The sequence below is a fragment of the Erinaceus europaeus genome, chromosome 17 (assembly GCF_950295315.1).
Source record: "Erinaceus europaeus chromosome 17, mEriEur2.1, whole genome shotgun sequence".
NCBI lineage: Eukaryota > Metazoa > Chordata > Mammalia > Eulipotyphla > Erinaceidae > Erinaceus > Erinaceus europaeus.
Window position 1 is genome coordinate 12,731,486 of NC_080178.1, and position 25,498 is coordinate 12,756,983.

The following is a 25,498-nucleotide window of genomic DNA, read 5'->3' on the forward strand; positions in this document are numbered from 1 at the left end:
TTCCAGTGCAGTAAATAATTAGTTCCTGGGAGAAAAAGCAAGCACAAGACAAGCAGGCCTTGACCATCACGAGAGCTCTTTAAATGTTCATGCACTGCAGATGGAAAATGCTTTATTGTTGTTGTCATAGCTACAGGACAAGAATCACCATGGGTAGAAGAATACATTTAAATGCATTACTTCCACAATTTCTTCTCCTCTTGGCTATGAGACCAGAGTCCAATGTAGAAGATTGTGTCTCTGTAGTGTTTCAAATGAAGCACTCCTCAACACAAATTCTCAATTTTTTGTGAAAAATGCTTAAGGTATAGAAAGAAAGACTTATGTAGTCTTTCCCAAATGTGATATCTTTCATATTGAAAACTACCTAATTGAAGAGATCAGCTTGGACATCCTTAGGCATCATTAAAATCAAGTAAGAGTGTTTAAGGTAAGTTTTTATCATCATCACCATCACTAGTGTTGGTATTCTTTAAAATATTGTTACTTTCACATACAGTTATAATTGTATTTCAACATTTTTGAAATATAGTACTAGATCATTTCATCGCTAATCTATTACTCAAAAGATAGTTGTGAAACATTATTAACTGAAGTTTGTAGGTGAAAATTTGAAACTCAGATATTAAGCAATCTCTGGGATCCTGTACTTTGATGCCAGACATTTTGATTTTAAAACTATATATTTCCTGTAATAACCAGGACTCTTCACAATAATGCAAGCAAGTTTCAAAAATAATGAACACATAGAAAAAATGTATACATATTTATGTATATATATTAAGTGGCATATATTATATAGACACAGATATTAAGTGGCATATATTTTCAGCTATTATGTACAAACATGATCAACTGTTTTTGATAATATGAATCATATTTTACTTTCAAAAGTAGAACTGGAGATGATTCTTCATTAACCTATCACATATGGGAATGTTTTTCCACATATTTATTTAATATGCCAATTCTTCCAATCACCTGGATGCAGACAGAGTCACAAAAATTTATGCTAGTCTTCTCTGTAAATACAAAAGTATATGGTATACTTGTATGTGATTATTTAACCATTTAAACCAAAAGTTTATAAAGTGGGTATTATGATTTTTGCATTTACAGATAAGGTAACACATTTGTCCTGTGCCAAGAAATTTATCCCAGATAAGAGAATTTTAAAGTAATAGAATCAGGTTTTTAGCTTCATCTTTGTGACTATTAAGCAAATATATTTAACCACTCTCAGGCTTTTTTTGGGGGGGGTTGGAAAGGTTAAAGGACTCAAGTATTAAATAGGGAGGGTGGTGAAGTGGAGATAATTGGTCCTGAGGAAACCAAAATTAAACCAAAATTAAGGTGTCTTTCAATAAATGCTATACTACATTTTATTTGTTATTTGGAGGCTTAAACAGTGTGTGTGTGTGTGTGTGTGTGTGTGCATGTTCACGCATGCGTGCAGGTGAAATAATTTCCTATCCACTTGTCTATGAAGTAATAATAAAGTAAGATGATTTTTATAGTAAAAAAAAATAACTAGCTCACCATTGTTAACTATAGCAACATAGGGCTTGAGAAATAATTTGTAGAAAAAGAGAAAGTATAAACTGACCAAATTCTTGGCTCTGTCTTTACTTAACTGCTTAATCTTAAGATTCTTAGCTCCCCTATGCTGCTATAAGTACTAAGTAAATAAGTACTTTGATGACAGTGGTAATTATAATTTTGCAGTCGTGACAATAATTAGACAGTATATTCAAAAACATCCAGAGCTATTATTCAATTCTACTTAATATTATTTCTATTATTATTGCTATCAATAGGTCTCTGAGACCGCTTCCTCACTGAGGAATACATAATAACCACTGCATAGGTTGAATCAATATTAAGTGATAATCTATCAAAGCACGTGCTATTATGCCATACAGTGAACAAAAGACAAGAGATCATCCACGGTGTATTTATAGATGCCATAGTGCTTTTGGATTTAGACAATAAGCATTATTCATTTTATAGCAGTTCTTTTTTTTTCTTTTCTATTACCAATGCCTTGTTACTTTATGTTGTTCCTCTGAATAATCTGTTTCCTATTTGTGACAGCCAACTTTATGCTGATAGATTCCTCTGAAATTGTATTTAAGATTTCTCCTCCCCAGATTTGTCTTTATTTTTATGCATATAATTTCAATTGCCTTTTCATGGTGCTCAGTTTTCTAAGGATAAAAGGAAATTGGTTTGCTTTTCATTCATTGTATTTACAGACATTTTAGAGTTCACCTTAGGTTATTGGAAAGTATGTATGTGATCATCCACTTCAAGTCTGACTTTTAGACATTTCAGTTAAGTTTGTAGACATGCCTTTCTACCTGTATACTTATGAAAGTCTTTACCATTGAGACTATGTCCTTATTCTTTAGGAGTCAGAGAATTTCATCATATTTCCAAACCACTTAATCAGCAAGACAAAACATAACATGAAGTTTCAGGAAAATTCACAATTTAATAGAACCCAAGTATTTGATATATACACACACATATATATGTATTAAAATAATGTCTCATTAATTCAAGGTTGTAATATTTTTAAAGTTTTTTTTCAGGAAATGTAATTAGAAATTGCATGAGACATATGGAGAAGAGGAACAATGTGACAGAATTTATTCTTTTGGGACTTACAGAGAATCCAAAGATGCAGAACATCATATTTGCTGTGTTTTTTGTCATCTATATAGTTTCTGTGACAGGAAATGTGCTCATCGTCATCACTATTACTGCTAGCCCTTTACTGGGGTCCCCCATGTACTTTTTTCTGGCCTATCTCTCCTTTATTGATGCCTGCTATTGTTCTATCAACACTCCTAAACTCATTGCAGATTCACTCTATGAAAAGAAGACTATTCTGTTCAATGAATGTATGATTCAGATCTTTGCAGAACATTTTTTTGGAGGCGCTGAGATCATTCTGCTCACCGTGATGGCCTACGACCGCTACGTGGCCATCTGCAAGCCCCTGCACTACACAACCATCATGAACAGCCGTGTGTGTGGTCTGCTAGTGGGAGTGGTTTGGGTGGGAGGTTTTCTTCACTCAACCATACAGATCTTCTTCATCTTCCAACTACCCTTCTGTGGTCCTAACATCATAGATCATTTTCTGTGTGATCTGAATCCTTTGCTCAACCTTGCCTGCACTGACACCCATGTTCTGGGGCTCTTTGTTTCTGCCAACAGTGGATTTATCTGTCTGTTAAACTTCCTTCTCTTGATGGTCTCCTATGTGGCCATCCTGCGCTCCCTCAGAAACCACAACATGGAGGCCAGGCGCAAAGCCCTCTCCACATGTGTCTCCCACATTACAGTGGTGGTCTTATTCTTTGTGCCTTGCATATTTATGTACATGAGACCCGCGGTGACTTTTTCCATTGATAAAGCAGTTGCTGTGTTCTACACAGCCATAACACCCATGCTAAACCCCTTAATCTACACCTTGAGAAATGCACAGATGAAAGATGCTATTCAGAGATTATGCAGTAGGAAGGCTATTTCAAGTGATAGTTAAATGTGTCTGGAAACTTCTATTGACTCAACTGCAGAAAGGGTCCATAGGGTATTTTGGATAATACTCAATCATAATATTTATGGGATAAAGGAAAAAGTAACTACTGCAGCTCATAAATTCTGCATGGATCATAGCAAAAACAGTTGCATGAAAGTGAGAAAAACTAACCCAGGACAACTTTTCTAATATTTGGGGAAAAAAAAAAACTACCATGTTGGAACTTTATTTTAGTAGTTTGTATGAATGGACTTTTCTTATAAAGTAGTAAATAATAATCTATTTTGGTAATTAATAATAATATCTACAATAATTCCAAGAGGTAGACACTGATATGGTTCCTATAAATGCAGAAATGAAAAGAGATTGAGGCATCAAGCCATATATACTGAGGCACATAACCAAACCTAACTGACATCTAGCATTTTAAATGATTAGTTTTGCTTATCTTATATTATAGTTGGTTTTCTGTATCATGACATTACCTAATGCATTTAGCACTGTAGAAGGAATTGAACATGTGCAGGGAACACAGATTCTACATAAGGCTTCCAAATATCAAGTAATTTGTGCCTTAGTACTTTGATATGGCCTATATCAACATCTTAGGCTGCTATTAATACAGAGGAATAAAAAATAAAAATATAGAGTAATGGCTGGAATAAAAGATTTTATTGTCGGAGACATTATTTCTATTTTTGAATGAACTGTCACTCTGTTAAACCCCTTGCCTGATTGATAACATTAATAAGAAGGTACAGCAGTTATTTTGGTGTGAATGAACAGAGGAATGAATTCTGACGGTGCTACTGAAGATGAAGAATATGGTGGACACAACTTCAGTGACTTCAGATTTCTCTCACAGCTTCAGTGCGTGCATGCTGAAGAAGCTTTGTGTGTGGGCTACTAACTGTCCATAGTTACACAATCTCATTTCTTGAGAAAATGAAAGGGTCCTTGTGTAGAGGAGCAGTTTCACCAGTGACTACTGACACAGAGATTTCAAAAGCTTAGTTCCCTTGTTTTAAGATGAAAACAGTTCCTCAGTGCAAGGTGTATCCAAGCGTACCTGTGTGTCTAAGTCGAAGCTTAATGGGGACCACAGCCATCTCTTCCTCCCATAGTTAGAATCACTCAATCTTCTTGTTATACATAATTTTAATAAAATGTCTCCATCTCCAAGTCTATAGATAATGATTAAGAAGGGAGAAAGTGAAAAGTAGTTTTTACGAGTTAAAGATATTATTATTATTGTTTTGTTTTGTTTTATTTTTATTTTTTTTATTTATTAAAAGGAAACATTGACAAAACCATAGGATAAGAGGGGTACAGCTTCACACAATTCCCACCACCAGACAACCATATACCATCCCCTCCCCTGATAGCTTTCTTATTCTTTAACCCTCTGGGTGTGTGGACCCAAGATCATTGTGGGATGCAGAAGATGGAAGGTCTGGCTTCTGTAATTGCTTCCCTGATGAACATGGGCATTGACAGGTCGATCCATACTCCCAGCCTGTCTCTGTCTTTCCCTAAAGACAGAAGGGGAAGGGCTCTGGGGAAGCGGAGCTCCAAGAGGCACATTGGTGGGATTGTCTATCCAGGGAAGTCTGGTCGCATCCTGCTAGCATCTGGAACCTGGTGGCTGAAAAGAGAGTTAATATATAAAGTCAAACAAATTGTTGAATAATAATGGACCTAAAGGCTGGAATAATGCAGATGAAGTGTTGGGGGGGTCCTCCATTTTGTAGAAAGCTAGTAGGCATATTTTAGTTCTATTTCAAAGGGCCTGTAGCTATACTAGTGTTGTTTTTCTTTTCTTTTCTCTTTTTTCTTTTTCTTTTTTTTTTTTTTTGCCTGACCCTGAAATATGATATGCAGGTGGATCCTAATTATTGTCTGGGGAGATGATGTCATGGCTGGGAAAAGGACCAGAAAGCTGGATCAGGAAAGAAAGCAGCTCCCAAATATGGGAAAGGGGTATAAGTATTACTGTAAACCGCATTGGTTTGATGTGATCTGGGGCCCATAATTATCTTAGGAGCCTGTGTGACCTCTACATCCCTCTAGATCTGAGCTCACATTCTGCGCTCATGAGTAGGAACATTCCAAGCTGCCCCAGTATCGACCCATCTTCCTCATCTTCCTTCAGAGGATGGAACATTCTCTACCTTTGTTGATCCAGGTTGAGGGCAAGGTCCTATGGGGGCCCACAAAGGGGTCTATTTTGTTGTTCCCGATATTATTATTATCCTCCAGGATTATCCTTGGGGCTCAGTGCCTGCACTATGAATCCTATGCTCCAGGAGGCCTTTTTTTTTTTTTCTTTTTGTTGCCCTTGTTGTTTACTGTTGTTGTTGTTAATGTTATTGTTGTTACTGCTGTCATTGTTATTCAATAGAACAGAGAGAAATTGGGAGAGGAGAGGAAGACAGAGAGGGGGAGAGAATGACACCTGCAGACCTGCTTCATCTCCTGTGAAGTGAACTCCATGCAGGTCGGGGGCCAGGGACTCGAACCTGGGTCCTTGTATGGATCCTTGTGCTTATGTGCTCTTAACCTGGTGCCCTACCACCTGGCTCCTGGCAGGTAAATTTCTCATCTTCCCATGATGAGAATGTCTGGCAAACATTCTCAGCCCCAACTTCGGTTTGTCCTCTTCATGATGCATCAGGAACCCAATTCCCTCTTCACCCCCTCACATCTTCCCTCCTCTCCGGAACTCTGCTTTGATGCAGTTTCTTCTTCTAGCGTTTGCCCTTCTTCCGTAGCCAGTCAACAGCGTCAGGTTGAGCCTGATGTAAAGTTTCGAGACCTCCTTTGAATCTGGAGAGGTGGCAGTCGTTGACTATGTGGGTCATAGTCTGTCTGGAGCCGCAGGGGCAGTTCGGGTCGTCTCTGGCTCCCCAGCAATGGAACATAGCGGCGCACCGGCCATGGCCTGTTCGATAGCGATTGAGGAGGGCCCAATCATAACGTGCTAGGTCAAAGCCGGGTTGACGCTTGCAGGGGTCTGTGATGAGGTGTTTGTTCTTGACCTCAGCTGACTGCCAACTCTGTTTCCAAGAGTCTGGAACAGAGAAGTTCAGTGTAGGCGTAGGGGACCAGATTGGGTGACGAGACGTCAAGCATTGGACAGGGTGGGCGAAGATATCCGCGTATATTGGCAGGTCCGGTCGAGCGTAGACATGGGAAATGAACTTAGATGATGCCACATCCCGATGAATATCTGGCGGGGCGATGTTGCTAAGAACTGGCAGCCATGGAACCGGGGTGGAACGGATGGTTCCAGAAATGATCCTCATGGAGGAATATAATTTGGAATCGACCAAGTGGACATGGGGGCTACGGAACCATACTGGGGCACAGTATTCTGCAGTGGAATAGCATAATGCCAGAGAGGATGATCGTAGTGTGGAAGCGCTCGCGCCCCATGAGGAGCTGGCCAGTCTTGCAATGATGTGATTCCTTGCGCCCGCCTTTGCTGCAGTTTTATGAGATGTTCCTGAAATGACAGGGTGCAATTGAGAGTAACACCAAGATAGACTGGCCGGGCTTCATGCCGGATTCTCGTATCGCCAAGCTGCACATTCAGCTCACGCGAGGCCGAGGCGTGGTGTAGATGGAAAACAGATGATACCGTTTTTGCAGTGTTAGGGATTAGTCACCATTTTTTACAGTCATCAGATATCAGGGACATGTCTTTCGTGAGTGTTTCCTCGAGGATGTCGAACTTGGATGCCTGAGTTGCACAGCAGATGTCATCGGCGTAGATGAACTGATGCAGTACACCACACATAATCCAAGTTACACCTTGTGTTTTCCCTAACTTTCCTCCTGTCTCTCCACCTGTGAGTGAGAACCTCTGGTACTCATCTTTCTCCTTTTGGTTACTGGTTAGTATTGTTTAAAGGGTTACTCTTGTGCAAAGTCATAGTTATTTGAAGATACACTTTTTTAAAAATTTTGCTTTATTGGACAAATAATGGTTTACAAGACAGTTATTGATACACTGGTGCAATTTTTCTCCCTGTGAGGATTGTATGCACACCACTCCCACCACCACCATGTATGTGACCTACACATAGTAACTACAGACATTATAGTTAATAGCGTGGCATTTTACGTTTGCAAAGATAATAAATCTAAAGTTTTCTCAACACAATAAAAACATGTAATTGTGGTGGTGATTTGTTTTAACTAGATTTATTGTGGGAATCACTTCACAGTATGCACCTATTTTAAATTGCTATGTTGTGCATCTGAAACAGATACAGCTACATGCCAATTATATTTCAACTCCAGAAAGCTTGACAACTACAAGAAATACTAAGTGAGGGTGAGGGAGACAGCATAATGGTCATACAAAAAAAGAAAAAGAAAAAAGAGCAACTCATGGTTACAGTTCCAAAGTTCCAGGTTCAGTGCCCTATACCGCTCAAACCCAGAGCTGAACAGTGCTCTGGGAAAGATAAATTAAAGAAGTACTAAGTAATTTCTATGAAAAATCGGTTTTACAGGAAACTGAAATTGCAATGAATTTGCTTAGATATGAATCAGAAATTATCGTTATAAAACCAACATTTCTAAAACAAGACTTTTGATTTCTAATTTAACATTCCACATAAAATTTCATGTTTTTGAAGTACAATAATGAAAATAAACTAACCACTTTTCAAAACAATTTCTTAACCAGGAACATAGCTCAGTGAGAGAGTGAGCATTCTTTAAGTATGAGGCCTGGAGTTTGAAACTTATAAACCAAATATAAATAGCTTTTTAAAAAAGCGAATCCATTGTTTAGTTGTTTGAATTGTAATTTAATTTTGTGAAGGTTCTACTTGACTGAGCCAAATGAAGGTTATATAATGTGCCTAAAGTCATTCAAATATAGTGATGTTTTTTTTTTCTTCATTAATAACCACTTAGGGGCTGGGCGGTGGCGCACCCTGTTAAGCACACATAGTGCTAAGTACAAGGACCTGCATAAGGATTCTGGTTCCAGTTCCCCACACCCCACCTGCAGGAGGGTCGCTTCACAAGCAGTTAAACGGATCTGCAGGTGTTTACTTTTCTTTCTTTCTCCCTCTCTATCTCTCTATTTCTCTCTTTCTCACTCTCTATCTCCCTCTCACCTCTCAATTTCTCTCTTATTGAATAAAAAAGGAAAAAAAAATAGCCGCCAGGAGCAGATCTGTAGTGCCAGCACCTAGCTCCATAATAACCCAGGAGGCAACAAAACCAAAGCAAAACAAACTGCTTAATATTTTAACCAATTACTCTCCCTCCTGACAATTCTATTTAACTCTATCTTCTTCATCATTATTTTGACTTTTGATGTATTCTTGTACAGTTCTAACAAATGCTAGCAACTCTTACATTGCATTTATATAACATATATATATATATACACATATATAAATATATTTATAAAATCCTTATGTATTCCTATAGTGCAGGAGTTTGCACCATAACTGCTCAAACAGCAACACGTGCATCCTTCCCTGGAAGTTGTCTCCTGACTTTACTTTGTTTTTCAAGACATCTTTGTTTCTACCTTATCAAATGTGCAAACAAGCAAACAAAAACAAGGCTTTTCATATATTTTAAAATTTTAGAGGAACTCTTTCATTATTGATATGTAAAGTTAGTATTTTTTAGGTCAGGGAGAGATAGCATAATGTTTATTCATAAAGAAACTCTCCTGCCTGAGGCTCTAAAGTCCAAGTTACAATCCTTGTATCTGCAAGCTACAACTAAGCAGTACTCTTATTTAAAAAAAAAAGTGCAGTTTTTACTAGCTTAGATTTCTAATCCAAAGGTCTCTTTATATCATTCAACATGGTTATGAGCTATAATACCTGTAGTATATTTCTCTGCTTATAACTCAAATCAAGACTTTTTTTTTAAAGTTGCTTAAGCATAAGCATCTTTGAATGAATTGTGTGCTTCAGCTGAAAATTATGTTTGACACCAAAATTTTCTCATAGCATTTTTCATTTCTGTATTTCTCAGAGTATAGTTTAAAGTGTTGAACATAGGCACTATGATGGTGTAAAACAAAGCAAAGACTTTATCCTCAGGGTCAGTAGTGAGTGATCAAAGATAGACAAAGATTGAAGGTGCAAAAAACAAGATGGCCACTGTGGTATGTGACCCACAGCTGAAGAGAGCTTTGTGTCTTCTCTCAGCTGGTTGATTTCTTAATGTGAATAGAATGATTATGTAAGAAATGGATACAACAATAAAAGTAACTAAGGCAATCAAACCTGAATTGGTAAAGTAATACATCACAGAAATAATGACCAATTTCATCAGGTCCACAGAAGGGTAGACCTACTGCTGTAGTGAGTAGAAGGAAGCATGGATGACCCCACCAGTCAAGGAAGCTAAAAGTAGGAGGTTTCATCTTGTCCTGTTCATGATGAGCATATAGTGGAGAGGTTTGCAGATGGCCACATAGCGATCATAGGCCATGGTGGACAGAATGAAGATCTTGATATCTCTGGAGAAGTATGTGGTCAATACCTGTGTCATACAGCCACCAAAGAAATGGTCTTTCTTTCCATGAGCAGGTCAGCAATTAATCTGGGTGTCACACTAGAGGTATGGTTGATGTCCATGTAGGAAACATGATTGAGAAAATAATACATTGATTGGTCTACAAGAGGACTGAATTAAATAGAGATGAGAATCAGGAGGTTTCTAACCAACAGAGCAACATAGCAAAACATAGCAGAACATCTTTCTGGTATATATGATGCCAGTGACTAAAACACCAAACAAGTTCATCCTACCTTCAAACACTGCTCCATAACCCAGGCCACTGTTTGAAGTTTAGGTTTTAACTACTTCACAAACACACAATGTGTATCACTAAGTAACAGGCCCATTAGTACAGAGTATTTAAAATGATTGTACATAAAAAAAAATCACTTCCCTTCATAATTCCTTGACTACTGTAGTGTTGTTTTTATTTGTTTTGGACCTGATATTTTATACTTGAAGATAACCCCACATGTACCATCTTAATACTATACAAACTCAGTGAAGTTTCAAATTAATTTTAGTAATAATTTGTGCATATTTGTTAACTTATCTTTTTTTTTTTACTCTAATCTCTCTTGTTTCCTTTGAAAGAGTTATAGATGATGAAAGCTATGAACTACGTCTTGGCTTTTTAAATAACATCAAATTATTTTTATGAGAGGTTAAACAGTCAGAATCCTCAAATTAATTATGCTCTTCCTTTGAAAATGTTTGACACCAAACTTTTCTCATAGCATTTTTCATCTCTGTATTTCTCAGAGTATAGATTAAAGGGTTGAACATAGGAGCGATGATCGTATAAAATAGTGCAAACACTTTATCCTCAGGGAAAGTTGTAGGAGGTCTCAGGTATCCAAAGATTGAAGGTCCAAAAAATAAGATAACCACAGTGATGTGTGACCCACAGGTAGACAGGGCTTTGCGTCTCCCCTCTACTGACTGATTTCTCAGAGTTAATAAAATGATGACATAAGAAACAAATAAGACAACAAAAGTAACTAAAGCAACCATACCTGAATTAGCAACCACAAGAACACCAGTTATGTAAGTATCAGTACAGGCAACTTTTAACAAAGGAAAAATATCACAGAAGTAGTGATCGATCTCATTAGGTCCACAAAAAGGCAACCCAATTGTCATAGATAATTGAGGGAAAGAATGGAGAGCCCCACCTGCCCAGGTAGCTAAGACTAGGAGGTTGCACTTTGTCTTGTTCATGATCACCATGTAGTGGAGGGGTTTGCAGATGGCCACATAGCGATCAAAGGCCATGGCAGTCAGGATGAAGACTTCAATACTGCCAAAGAAGTGCATGGCAAAGACTTGAAACATGCAGCTTCCATAAGAAATGGTCTTTCTTTCTACCAACAGGTCACCAATTAATTTGGGTGTGACACTAGAGGTATAGCAGATGTCCATGGAGGATAAGTGACTGAGGAAGTAGTACATTGGTTGGTCCAAAAGAGGACTACATCGAATGGAGATGAGGATCACAACATTCCCCACCAGCAAGGCAACGTAACAGAATAAGAAGAGCAAGAAGCAAAACATTTGTATGTTCTTGTCATACGAGAGTCCTAGAAGAATGAATTCTGAGATGTTTCTTTGAGTTGCCATTTGCTTTTTCTATGTGCTTACACCTGTAAGTTTTATCAGAAAGAAAGAAATAATAAATTTGATGAATTTTTAAAATTTTACCCTTTTATTAATATGACACACAATTTAACAAGGAAGATTGATATGAATGGAAGACTCTTTTCAATTATATCTCTCTATTTATATTGCTCATTTTTTATTGTTGTATAAATCTATGTAAATAATATTAAGTATGTATTTGTTCCCAATAATGATCTGAAACAGTTCAATGTTATTTTGAGAATTAAAAAATACCCCCAATCATATTAGTTAGATAACAAAGAACACTTAAAAATTGAATAGTTTAAGTGCCATTTGTATGTATTTTCAAATGTGTGTTCCTACTACATATGGTCCACATTCTTTTTCTACCATCATTTGTGTAAAATTGTGATTTTTAAGGAGTAACCCCCCCAAGAAGTACATTGGTGCTCATCTGTATAAGCCTGAGTGCTTAATTTGAGTTTATTGTGTAGCCAAACATTGACAATGAGTTATCCCAAACCAAAGTAATTCATACTATATTATAAAGCCTTGAAATATTGAAAAATATTACTGTAATAAAAAATGCGAGCAGTTGACTTAAATTGTTGTAACTAACAAATTGATTTATTTCATTTTTGAAACAATAAGAGTATATGCTTCCCACACAGTTAGTTCAAGACAGTAAACATTAAAGGACAGATAACATTATAAAATTTCCAGTGAATATTGGATTCCTGAGTATGTCACGGTTTTTACTAGAATGTTTATACATTTTCAAGAAACTTGTCAACATAATAAGATTTAATTTTTTATTATCTTTATTTTTAATTGGATAAAGACATACAGCAATTGAGAGGGAAGGGAGAGATAGAGAATGGGAGAAGCAGAGAGATACCTACAACTCTGCTTCATCATTTGCAAAGCTTTTCCCCTGTCTGTGGGGACTGGGGGCTCAAACCCGTGTCATTGTGCATTGTAATATATGCACTCAACCAGGTGCGCCACCACCCCGCCCCATAAGACGGTTCAAGAAGCAACTGTTTGGTCAAATAACATTCACTGGTTATCATTACAGTAAGAGACTGATGAATATTCACAGATTTGCAATTTTCTTACACGACAAGTAAACTTGCAAGGAAGTGACAACTTTACTGAATGTGTGCTTCTGATTCTGTGGTTTAACTTCATTGTATGTCAAGAACCATATCAAGAGCACTAGCATTTCCTATTGTCAGCTGCTCCAGCAGAAAATAAGGAATCCTCAGTTGTACCCATGTGTCAACATCTGTCCTGTTAACTACTATTTCCCCAATAAGGTGATCTGAATTAAAAAAAAAAGATAATCATGAAAATGAGTTAAGGATAAAGGAATGTGAATGCAGAAGTTACTTTACTTATTGATGAGGTGTTATCTGACACCACTGGATCGGCAAACTGTGGTATACTTCATGACCTTAATCTGGATTTGATGTGATAGTCAACCTGGACTCCAGGTGTCTATGAGAAAAACTCTGGGTGTGGTGAATCACACAAAAGCAAAGGACTCTATGGAAGGGCAGAAAGAGACATTGGAGCGGATTGTCTCCTATGTACCTATGTGTAAAGACTGTACTGTAAACCATTAACATCCAATAAAAAATGAAAATGGCAAACTTGTTAAGTTCTCACATTACAGTGCACAAAGACCCAGTTTCAAGTCCTTGGTCCCCACCTGCAGGGGGAAAACTTCAGAGTGGTAAAGCAGTGCTACAGGTGTCTCTCTGTTTCTCTCCCTCTCTATCTCCTCCTCCCCTCTCAATATCTCTGTCTCTAACCAATAATAAATAAAACAAAAATGTTTAAAAAAAATGGATTGCTCTGTAGCAAAGTTATATAGAAACTCGGGCGGTGGCGCAGCAGGTTAAGTGCATGTGGCGCAAAGCACAAGGACCGATGTAAGGATCCCGGTTCGAGCCCCCGGCTCCCCACCTGCAGGGGAGTCTCTTCACAGGCGGTGAAGCAGGTCTGCAGGTGTCTCTCTTTCTCTCCCCCTTCCCTCTCTCTGTCTTCTCCTTCTCTCTCCATTTCTCTCTGTCCTATCCAACAACAATGACATCAATTACCACAACAATGTTAAACAACAAGGGCAACAAAAGGGAAAATAAATAAATAAATAAATAAATAAAAATTTAAAAAAGAAACTATCAGCACTATTGATTCTCAAAATCAGTAATGCAATGTTTATCCCTAGTTTACTCTTAATAGCAGACTGTTAATAGCAACACACTTAAAAATGGAGCATACTTCATAAGATAAATTCAAATTTTTTTACTATTCAAAATTATAACTTTTGTGCTCAGGGCTTAGTGGCTGGGGCAGTGGACTCTCAAGCATGAGGTCCTGAATTCAATCCCTGGCAGCACATGTATCAGGGTGATGTCTGGTTATTTCTCTTTCCCTCTTGTCTTAAATAAATAAAATCTTTCTTAAAAAAAAAGAAAACAAAATTATAACTTTTCAGGGGGTCATTTTAAATTTATTTCTACTTTTTTGAGAATAATTATATATAATATATGTTTACTATTTAGTATTAACTAGAGAGCTTTGAAAAAAATTAAACAAATATGGATCACTGAACTTTTTTTCTTTAATGTTTTTCTTTTTATTCTTTTTGTTTTTGCCACCAGGGTTATCACTGAGACTCAGTGCCCAAATCCACTGCTCTCGGTGGTCATTTTCTTTTTTTCTTTTCCTTCTCCTTTATATTATATTTGATAGGACAGAGAGAAATTAAAAGGGAGGGTAGATAGAGAGGGACAGAGAAAGACAGACACCTAAAGATCTGCTTCACCACTTGTAAAGCTCCCTCCACTGTAGGTGGGAATCTGGTGCTCAAATCTAGGTCCTCGTTCATGGTAATATGTATCCTTAACTTAGTGCACTACCACCTGGCCAGACCTTTTTCTATTTTTGGCAACAGATAATGTATCTTCGGTAATGAAGCAGATGTGTTGACAAGTTTAAACATGTTTACATAAAGCAATATGACTTAAATGATTTAACCTATAAGTAATCTGTGAACAGTACAACAGTATGAGACATAAACTGTACGACTAATCCAAATAGATATTTGAAATAGAAGTGAGACAGATAAAAATAAAAAAGAAAAGAACCCGTAATTTGTAAGTATTAGAAAGCTTTACACTGTGAGCAACTGAAGATAGATACTGTATACTCCTAGTATATCTGGGATTACATTTCTTGTTTGAGAGATAAGAGAGATTGCAGAAGGGTGTCTTGGAAGATAGTTATGCAAATTTTATTTTCAGTAGTCAGCTGAGTGAAAAAGAATATGCAGGATGACAGGTTACTGGATACCTACATTTTTTATGCAAGTAAACAGATATGAATTACTTCAGATAAGCATACATTCTAGCCTGCTTTCATTTTGAAATATTAGACACAACTCTTAGTATTATAAAATTGTATATTGCTGTTCCCTGAATGTTGCCTGTGCTCCCTTAAAATGCCATTTTGTAATTGAGAAAAAAAATGGCATATAATCAGTGTCACTGGCGAAACTAAAGGAATAAGGGAAATGCAAATTCAGGAGGAATTATCTTTACTAAAATATTAGGATAATAGGGATATTGAACACATCAATGTAAAATCTGAAGTTTCAAAGCTACAATCAATACATGGTGACTATAGCACAAGCAATACGCAACTGTTTGGAACCACGACAACACAGTGAGGTTTAGACACTAAAGAGAGTTAAATAAAATGACTAGTATAATCATTAACTGAGTAAGTCTCAATCTCTGCCTATGTTTCATCAAGATATCATTACTTACTAATAGTTCAGAAATATAATAATGAATGCACAGTAAGAAAAACCTCAGTGACATATGGAGTTCAAAACATTAATTTTCTGACACCTACTGAATGATTTCACTCATAAGTCAAATAAAGAGAACTGAAACCATGAATTTACAAAAAAAAAAAAAAAAAAGTAGCCAACTTTTCCCTAAGAGCTTAGAGAAAGAAAACTGTGATGGTTGTACCTGGAAAAGAGTTGGAGGGCAGGGAAATTTGGTGGTGTGGAACAATACCTCGGCTACCTTATAATCTTGTAAATCATTAGTAAAAAAAAATTATCTTTTTGTAGTCAGAATTTTCCTTTTATTTCATTAGTTTTGTTTCAGAAAAAATTACATATACATATATGCAATCAAGTTAAATGAAAAAAATAATAAAAATAAACAAAAATGAACATAGAAATTAAATACTCACTTTACCAAATTGTCTTCTGTAGGCATAAAATGCAGAGATTACAAAACAGTAATCTAGATGAATTTTCTGGAATATTTTGGAAATCTTAGACTTTCAAGTTTATCAACATTTACAAGGCAGCTGACCTTAAAATGCCTCTAAAGGTATCACAGATGCAAGAAGTGCATCAGTATGAATTTGGACGATAGATTATAAATTTTGATTTCTAATATAACATCTGAGTATTAGCTCACTAAACAAAAATATATTTTAAAATTCTTACGAAAGGAATTTCATATAATTAGGTCCTAGCACTCATCTCATTTTATGCTTACACCAATAAGATTCTACTCAGAAGAACAGAATATAAACTTTAGCAACAATGTAGAAATCAATAGGCCTTTGAATACTGTAAATAATTATAGTCTCAGAGGTGTCTTGGCCAAATATTGCTACACCACTGTCCATGATTCTGTCCCTCATTCCCCTGCCTGTTTACTTTCCAACTTTGCCTAAGTTTGCCTCAGGCATTATTTCCCTAGAGGCCCAGAATGTGTACTCAAAACAGCTGAGAAGTTTGCACTGTGTTCTTCCATCTTTTGAAGACATAAGGAAACTCATGTCACCTGGAATCATATGAGATGTGAGAGTGATGTGAGAGGCTAAGAGAGACAGGAGTGAAACTTACAGTCCAAATGGAAACCATTATCAAGATCACAAGTATATAGGCACATTAGTAAAATTAGTGGCTTGCAGTATTATCATTGGTATGTGGCACTTGTAGCAAAAGATCAACATTTCTGGAAAAAATAGAGAAAAAAAATAATAGAACAAACATTACTTTCTCCAGGGAACAAGATAAAAAAAAGTCACAGGAAGTACTCTGTGTACAATGCATTCATTACTTACATTTGATTTTTTTATCTTGTCCACCATTTTACCTCCATTATCTAATATAAACACAGAAGGTTATAGAGATATAAATAAATAAATAAATAAATAAATAAGTAAATAACTCAAACATCCAGGAAGCAGTGGAAGTAAAAATTTGGCTTTGGGGGCCATATAGTGGTGTACCTGGTTAAACGCACACAGTAAAGTGCACAAGAACCCAGGTTCAAGCCCCTGGTTCCCCACTTGCCGGTGAAAAGCTTCACGATTGGTGATGTCGGTCTGTAGGTATTTCTGTATCTTTCCCTCTCTATCTCCCCTTCCCCTCTCAATTGATTTATACCTCTATCTAATAATAAATAAATAAATAAATAGAATTTGGCTTTTCTAAGTTTAATACCTCTCTCCAGACCTGAAAAGCTCAGCAATCTTGAACTAACTAAATTTTGCAAATTTAACCCAGAGCTCATAAAACCTTTCCAAACTGGAGGCAAGCATCAAACATATAAATTACTATGTTTTTGCTTTTGTTGTATACTAGATATTTGAACTCGTTCTTGAAACTCTATAAACTTTTGTGTTCTTATTAACAGAATAGTGGCAATTTGTTTTATCTTTCTAGTACTTTGGATTCCATGTGTGATTCCACTACTCCTTGTTTAACTCTTTCATTATTTTTAAAATTTCAGGTAGAGGGACATATCACCAAAGAGAGAACCAGCACAATTTTGAAACTTCCCTACATGCTAGGGTACAACCATGAGTGGTGTCAAGTCACAAATGTCACACTGAAGCAGAAGTTAGGTACAGAATGAGAGAGAAGGGTCAGAGTCAGTCATGCCATTATTCAGAGCAGAGAAAATTGGGCTTGAGTGGTCGCACACTCAGTAATGAGAAAATATTACCACGCATAAAGACATGGGTTCAAGTCCTAGGTCCCCATCTACAGGGAAGACATCTATCTATCTATCTATCTATCTATCTATCTATCTATCTATCTATCTATCTATCATCTATCTATTATCTATCTATCTATCATCTATCTATCTATCTGTCTATCATCTATCTATCTATCATCTATCTATCTATCTATCATCTATCTATCTATCTATCTATCTATCTATCATCTATCTATCATCTATCTATCTATCTATCTATCATCTATCTATCATCTATCTATCTATCATCTATCTATCTATCTATCTATCATCTATCTATCTATCTATCTATCTATCTTTCATCTATCTATCTATCTATCTATCTATCTATCTATCTATCTATCTATCTATCTTTCATCTATCTATCGCTGGCTCTCTGCTTCTCTTCCACCTTCCCTCCCCTTCTCTCTATCGTTTTTCTATCTCTTATCCAAGAAAAAAGGGAAAAAGACCACCAAGAATATTGGTGCAAACATCAACCCCCAGGATAACCCTGGATGCAAAGTAAATAAATAAATAATAGCAACCATCTCAGAGGAATAAATGAAACCATAGTAAAAAAATCTACTTTTAATCTCTTTAAATTTCCATTTCTACTATAACTCTAGCGGAAGCTCAGGGTGATACTTCTGAGAGAGGATCCAGTCAGCCTTAATTGGTTAGCTCCAGTTGGGCCAGTCACAGAGTCCTTGAGTAATGAACAAATCCAGACAATGTTAAACACTAAAGACCTGAATTTCATTGTTTGGAGGCATGCTGAGCACCTCAGCTGATTACTTTCTTTAAGACACAGTAAATAAACAAGCAACCACCTCTCCCTTCACCATTCATTGTGTTTTTCTTCCACAAAACAACAACTGGAATTTTAATACCCCCACCGCCCCTCTCTACTCCCCATAGTTCAATTGTTACCTTGATTTTTTTTTTCCCCAAAGTGGAAAAATATGAGCCAAAATAAGACAGAAAATTATTTTTGCAGCCTAGAGTTGTTTTTATTTTTCTCTAAGTTAAACCCACACTCTTACTGGACAGTGCATCAACTCCTCTCCCATATAAATTGCTGGAGATTGAATCTGGGGCTTTGGGAATGGAAATACAACTTATACACTAAACTCACTGAGCCATATCCCCAGAAACTGGCATAACAATGTTCACTTCTTTGCTTCTTAAGATGAAAAAAAGATTCAGCACTGGGCCAAACCTATTGTAAAATACAAACATCTCCTTATCTTTGTACTAACTATCTGCAAGTAATATATACAAAATATAGTGAAACAAATCAAACTATAATTACTACACGAAAACTTTAGAGAAAACTATGCTCTCCTACTCTTTATAGACTGTATTCTATGTCTGGGTATTTATTTATTTTTACTAATTTCATGTGAAGAACCCATACCTAAGCTAATCAGTGACAAAACCTTTTGCATTATGTAGAAATGCAAAATAGTTCCCTATTTTTTTTTAGGTTTCCCCCAAATCAATCATTCTCTCACCCTTTCTTTTCCTTCCTCCCTCCCCCCCTCCCTTCTTTCCTTTCATTTCTTTCTTTCTTCTTTTTGCCACCAGGGCTGTCATTGGGGCTCAGTGTCCTTAGGATGACTCTTGTAGACTTTTCTCTTCTTTTCTTTTCTTTTCCTTTCTTTCTTTTCTTTCTTACTGGACAGCAAGATATTGAGAGAGGAGCAGGAGAAAGGAAGTGGAAGATAAAGAGAAATAACTGCAGCCCTGATTTGTTGTTTTTGAAACCTCCCCCTGTATTGGGAGGCAGACTTGAACCCACATCCTTATAATTGGTAACATGTTTGCCCTGAGTGCAAATTCTCAGCTCATCAGGGAAATGCTTCTCAAATGACTTACCCTCATAACAGTCAAAAAGATGACTTGCCAATATCCAACATTGCCAACATAGGTGTCACATAGTTTTTATTACAGTTTACATTTTTTCCAAGTACAAACCCGTAAAGCCTTAAATCATATTACATAGCACACATTCCCACATTAAAAAAATTTCTAAATAAAAATTGAGCTCATTAAGTAAAATCTTTTATATATTGAATTAATGTGAGGCTAGGTGGTAGCATAGCAGTTGAGTGCATATTATTGTGTTCAAGCTTCTGGGATCCAATCACACATGCCCATTTATAGGGAACAAAATAAATTAAAATAGTACTATAATCAGTGACTTATTACTTTACAATGAAGAATATTTCACCATAACTCAGACAAACCTGAGTTTGTTACTAAAATTGTCACTAGAATTTTCTCTTTTGCATCAAAATGCATTGCTCCTAAAGCATTTTCCTAGCTGTGCTACCCACGATTACTTTGCATATGTAACAATCTTCACACTTTCTCAAACCCCCCCAAAAATCTAACTAAATTTCAAATATATATTTGTATGGTAGAATTAGAAATGTACTAGTAATTATAAATTCCTTTCTATGTCATTCTTCATAATCTGTGAGATAGTTTCAAGGTCTTTGAGACTATGTGTAGAAAATATGTATGTAGGAATGTTGGTATGTTTAGCTATGATGTTTGAAACCAGACCTTTTTCATGGCATTTTGCATCTCTGAATTTCTAAGTGTATAGATTAAGGGGTTAAACATGGGGGCAACGATGGTGTAAAAGAGTGCAAATATCTTATCCTCAGGGAAAGTGGTTGGAGGTCTAAGATAGGCAAAAATTGAAGGAGCAAAAAATAAAAATATCACAGTAATGTGCGACCCACAGGTAGAGAGGGCTTTGCGTCTTCCTTCAGCTGAAAGATGTCTTAAAGTGAATAATATAACAACATAAGAAAAACACAGGACTATAAATGTTACTAAGGTAACCAAGCCCGAATTCACCAGCAGGAGGACACCAGTGATGTAGGTGTCAGTACAAGCAACTTTTAACAAAGGGAAAATATCACAGAAGTAGTGGTCGATCTCATTAGGACCACAGAAAGGTAACTGGATTATCATAGAAAATTGAGGGAAGGAATGGAGAGCCCCACCTGCCCAGGTAGCTAAGACTAGGAGGTTGCACTTTGTCCTGTTCATGATCACCATGTAGTGGAGGGGTTTGCAGATGGCCACATAGCGATCAAAGGCCATGGCAGTCAGGATGAAGACTTCAATACTGCCAAAGAAGTGCATGGCAAAGACTTGAAACATGCAGCTTCCATAAGAAATGGTCTTTCTTTCTACCAACAGGTCACCAATTAATTTGGGTGTGACACTAGAGGTATAGCAGATGTCCATGGAGGATAAGTGACTGAGGAAGTAGTACATTGGTTGGTCCAAAAGAGGACTACATCGAATGGAGATGAGGATCACAACATTCCCCACCAGCAAGGCAACGTAACAGAATAAGAAGAGCAAGAAGCAAAACATTTGTATGTTCTTGTCATACGAGAGTCCTAGAAGAATGAATTCTGAGATGTTTCTTTGAGTTGCCATTTGCTTTTTCTGTATGCTTACATCTGTAAGTTATTTATCTGGAAGAAAGAGTACATTTTATGAATTTTCCAAAAGAATTATCCTATTATTAAGATAACATAAAATTTAACAAAATAGATCACAATGGATGTAAAACTCATTTTTTTTGCCATTGTTGTTATTGCTGTCCTTGTCATTGTTGTTGGATATGACAGAGAGAAATTGAGAGAGGTGGGGAAGACAGAGCAGGGGAGAGAAAGATAGACACCTGCAGACCTGCTTCACAGCTTGTGAAGCAACTCTTCTGCAGGTGGGGAGCCGGCGCTTGAACCTTATGCCCATCCTTAAGCCATGTACACTTACCCCAGTCCACTACTGCCTGACCCCTAATTGCATTTCTTTATTTAAGTTCAACTATTTATTTTTGTACAAATCTATGCCTCAGAAACTTAAATGTGAATAGCTATATATTTTACCAATAATGATACGCAATAGTGGATAAAGCATCAGACTCTCAAGCATGAGGTCCTGAGTTCAATCCAGGCAGCACATGTACCAAAGTGATGTCTGGTTCTATCTCTCCCTCTTTCTCTCTCTCCCTCTCCCTCTCTCCCTCCTACTATATTATTCATGAATAAAGGATTTTTTTTTTTTTAACCAGAGCACTGCTCAACTCTGGTTTATGGTGGTACAGTGGATTGAACCTGGGACTTTGGAGCCTTAGGCATGAGGGTCTCTTTGCATAACCATTATGCTATCTACCCCCACCCAATAAAGGAATTCTTTAAAAAACAGTACTTATATTAAACAGTTTAATAAAAGGAGCAGGCATTGGCACATCTGGTTGAGTGTACACATTACAGTGTTCAAATACACAGGTTCAGTCCCCAGTCCACAACTGCAGGGGTGAAGCTTCATGAGTGGTGAAGCAGTGTTGTAGGTATCTCTCTCTCTTTTTTTCCCTCTCTCTCCCTATCTCCTCCTTCCCTCTGAACTTCTTTCTATCCAAAATAAATAAAATTAAAATATTTTAAAAGAGTTAGTTTAGATATCTTAAGAATTAATTCATCACTGATGATTATTAGATAATAGATATTTTTAAACATTATCTAATATAAAAGCCTTTTGTGCATATTTTCCAATGTGCATGACTATGATCGATATTCCCTTTTCTACCACAGTTTAAAATTCTGATTTTTTAGGAATATTGTCTTCAAGAAGTACAATTGTGCTCATATGTACAAGCCTGAACTTAATGTGAGTGCATTATGTGAGTGAACATTGCCAATGGGCTATACTAAGACAAAGTAATCTATCCTATATTATAAAACATTCAGAGAGTAAAAATACTACAAAGGAAAACAAAGTCAACAATCGACTGAATTGCAATAATCAGCAAGTTGATGAATTTCATATTTAAAACATTAAAATCATAGGAGGGCCATAAAGTTAATGACAATACTCACCAAAGAATAGATCAAATTATAAAATTTCCAATATATGTTGGAATTAAATGTCATAGTTTTTGCTAAAATTCATGCATTTTTCACATAGTCTAAACAAATTCTTGATATAATAAGATGGTGCAAGAGGCAACATTTTGGTCAGATAACACTCTTATGTTGCTGTTTCAACAATAAATCAATAAATATAAATTTTCTACCTTTTTTGCATGATGAGTAATCTTGTGAGGAATGACAACTTTTTAATTATCTTTATTTATTTATTGGATATAGACAGCCAGAAATTGAGAAGGAAGGAGGCAACAGAGAGGAAGATTGATACCTGCAGCACTGCTTCACCACTCACAAAACTTTCCACCTGCAGGTGAGGACCAGGCTCAAACCAGTTTCCTTGCACATTGCAACACATGCATTCAACCAGGTGCACCACCACCAGGCCCCTAGAAATTACAAGTTTGTACGCATCACTCAGTATATACTTGGACATTTGTTATTTATGTCATCATATTATCAAGAATAGTATCAACAGTACTAACATTTCATATTGTCAGCTGAGCTGTTTCAATTAAAAATAGATACTCCTCAATTGTGTTCATGTATCAACATCTGTCTTCTATACTGTTATTTCCACAGTCAAGTCATTTGGAAAACTAAAGACAATAAAGCAATGAAAATGTGTTAAATATATTGATGAGAAATTATCTGACATCAGTAGAATTGCACGCTATGGTACACTTTATAACCTGAATCTGGATTTGATGTTATAGTCACATCTGAACCCTAGATGTCAACTAGGAAATGGTTTGTTTTTGAGGCAAAGTTTTCTAGAAACCATCAGTGCTATTGATTCTCAACAGTGTTATCTATAAGTTTGATACCCAAATGATTATTATAAATGCCACACTGTTGATAGCTAGGTCCATAAAAAGATAGTATACAGTATGACATCAATTTAATTTTTATGATCCAAAATTATGACATCATAAAGGGTCACTTTTATTTTATTTTTACTCTGTTTTGAGAATAATTACTTATAATACGTGCTCACTGGCTAGTCTTAACCAAATAGCATTGAAAAGTTTTAGACAAGTGGATAACATTGATAGCTTTTCTACCCCTGGCAATAGAAACCAGTTCTTTGATAAAGAGGTGAATGAAGAGTTTAGCTGTTTCAAATATATATACATTTATTTACCTAAAACAATGTGATTTAAAAAGATTATGATGTAAGTAACTGAGAACAATAAAAGACAAAAGTAGTATGACTGATCCAATATATATATATATATATATATATATATATATATATATATATATATATATATATATATTAGAAGTGAGCCTGATATAAAAAGAAGCAGTAATTTCTCAGGATTGGAAAGTGATACATTGTGAGCATTAAAGGGCAGATACATTATACTCCCAGTGTATCTGAGGTTACATGTTTGAGAGAGAAGAGAGACTGCAGAAAGGTGACATGGAAGATAGATATGTAAATGTTATTTTCAATCCTTATTTGAGTGGAAGAGAAAATGCAAGATGATGGGCTATTGGAATAAATATCCTATTTTTGTAAGCAGATATGCAGTACTTCATGTAAACACACATTCTATTTTGAAGTATTAGAAATAACTGTCAGTTTTTATCAAATTGTATATTGGAGAACTCTGAATGTTGCTTGTGTTCTCTTAAAATATTCTGTAACTCAAGGAAAATTGGCATCTGATCAGTGATGCTGGCTGAAACGAAAGACATAAAGAACTTTCAAATTGAGGAGAATTATTTCTATTAGACATTTGGATCAGGTGTGGGTGGTAGTGCACTTGGTTGATCACAGACATCACAGTGCAGATGGATTTGGGTTCAAGTCCCTTGTCCCCAGCTGCATGGGGTGGGGGGAGCTTCACAAGTGGTGAAACAGTTCTGCAGCTCTCTTCTCTGTCTCTTTCTCTTTCTGTCTCTATTTCTCTCTTTCAATCTATCTATCTAGCCCCGTTTTCTCTTTCAGTTTCTTTATCCAAAATAAGAAAAAAAAATGATCAAAGGGATAGTGAACATATCTGTGTAAAATGTGAAGTGTCAAAGCTACAATTGAGAAATAATATCACAAACCAATAAGCAACTGTTTAGAACCATGCCAATATAGTATTGTAGAAAGATAAATAAGGAAGTTAAACAAACTGACTAGTTTAATTACTTATGGTTCAAGTCTGTTTCTTCTCATATACTGTCAAGATATCGTTACGTGATTCATAAGTATAATGATGAATATACAAATAAATATGAAATACCTCATTGATATGTGGAATTCAAAACAGTTATTTTCTAACAACCACTGGGAACTTTCATTCATAAGTGGAATATAGAAATCTGAAATATACGAACTTACAAAAAGAAAAGTAGCCAACCTGTCTCTAAAACTTTGGAAAAAAAAGAAGACTATGGTGGTTATCCTTGGATAGGTTATGGGAGGGCAGGAGACTTTGATAGTGGATATAGTTTGGAACTATACCCTGTTCTCTTATAATCTTGTAAATCACTAACAAAAATTATTTTCATTTTTACAGTCAGTCTTATCCCTTTGTGTGATTAGTGATGTTTTATAGAAATTACATGCATATATATATATATATATATATATATATATATATATATATATATAACAATTTCATGGAAAAATAATGAAAATAAACAAAAATATGACATCATAGTTTTAATAACTATGATAAAGTAAATCCTAATTCCAGCTACCTATTAGTGAACACAATGAAATGGATTTATAGTTGCCAGCTCTGCTTAGGGAATCACTG

General features: G+C 36.1%; 3 protein-coding genes and 1 pseudogene across 3 annotated transcripts; 1 reads left to right on the forward strand and 3 right to left on the reverse strand.

Annotated features, from left to right (window-relative positions):
- The first annotated feature begins 2,614 nt into the window (after positions 1 to 2,614).
- Positions 2,615 to 3,553, forward strand: LOC103116533 (olfactory receptor 4C46-like). Its single transcript, XM_007526431.2, has one exon. It carries the CDS (start codon positions 2,615 to 2,617, stop codon positions 3,551 to 3,553), a length of 939 nt encoding a protein of 312 aa, XP_007526493.2.
- A 5,958-nt stretch (positions 3,554 to 9,511) lies between these two features.
- LOC103116534 (olfactory receptor 4P4-like) lies at positions 9,512 to 10,342 on the reverse strand (annotated as a pseudogene).
- Positions 10,343 to 10,783: 441 nt separating this feature from the next.
- On the reverse strand, positions 10,784 to 11,716 carry LOC103116477 (olfactory receptor 4P4-like). The gene has a single exon (XM_007526373.1). The coding sequence runs from the start codon at positions 11,714 to 11,716 to the stop codon at positions 10,784 to 10,786; it is 933 nt and encodes a 310-aa protein (XP_007526435.1).
- An 8,615-nt stretch (positions 11,717 to 20,331) lies between these two features.
- Positions 20,332 to 21,246, reverse strand: LOC103116478 (olfactory receptor 4P4-like). The gene has a single exon (XM_007526375.2). It carries the CDS (start codon positions 21,244 to 21,246, stop codon positions 20,332 to 20,334), a length of 915 nt encoding a protein of 304 aa, XP_007526437.1.
- Between the last annotated feature and the right edge of the window lie 4,252 nt (positions 21,247 to 25,498).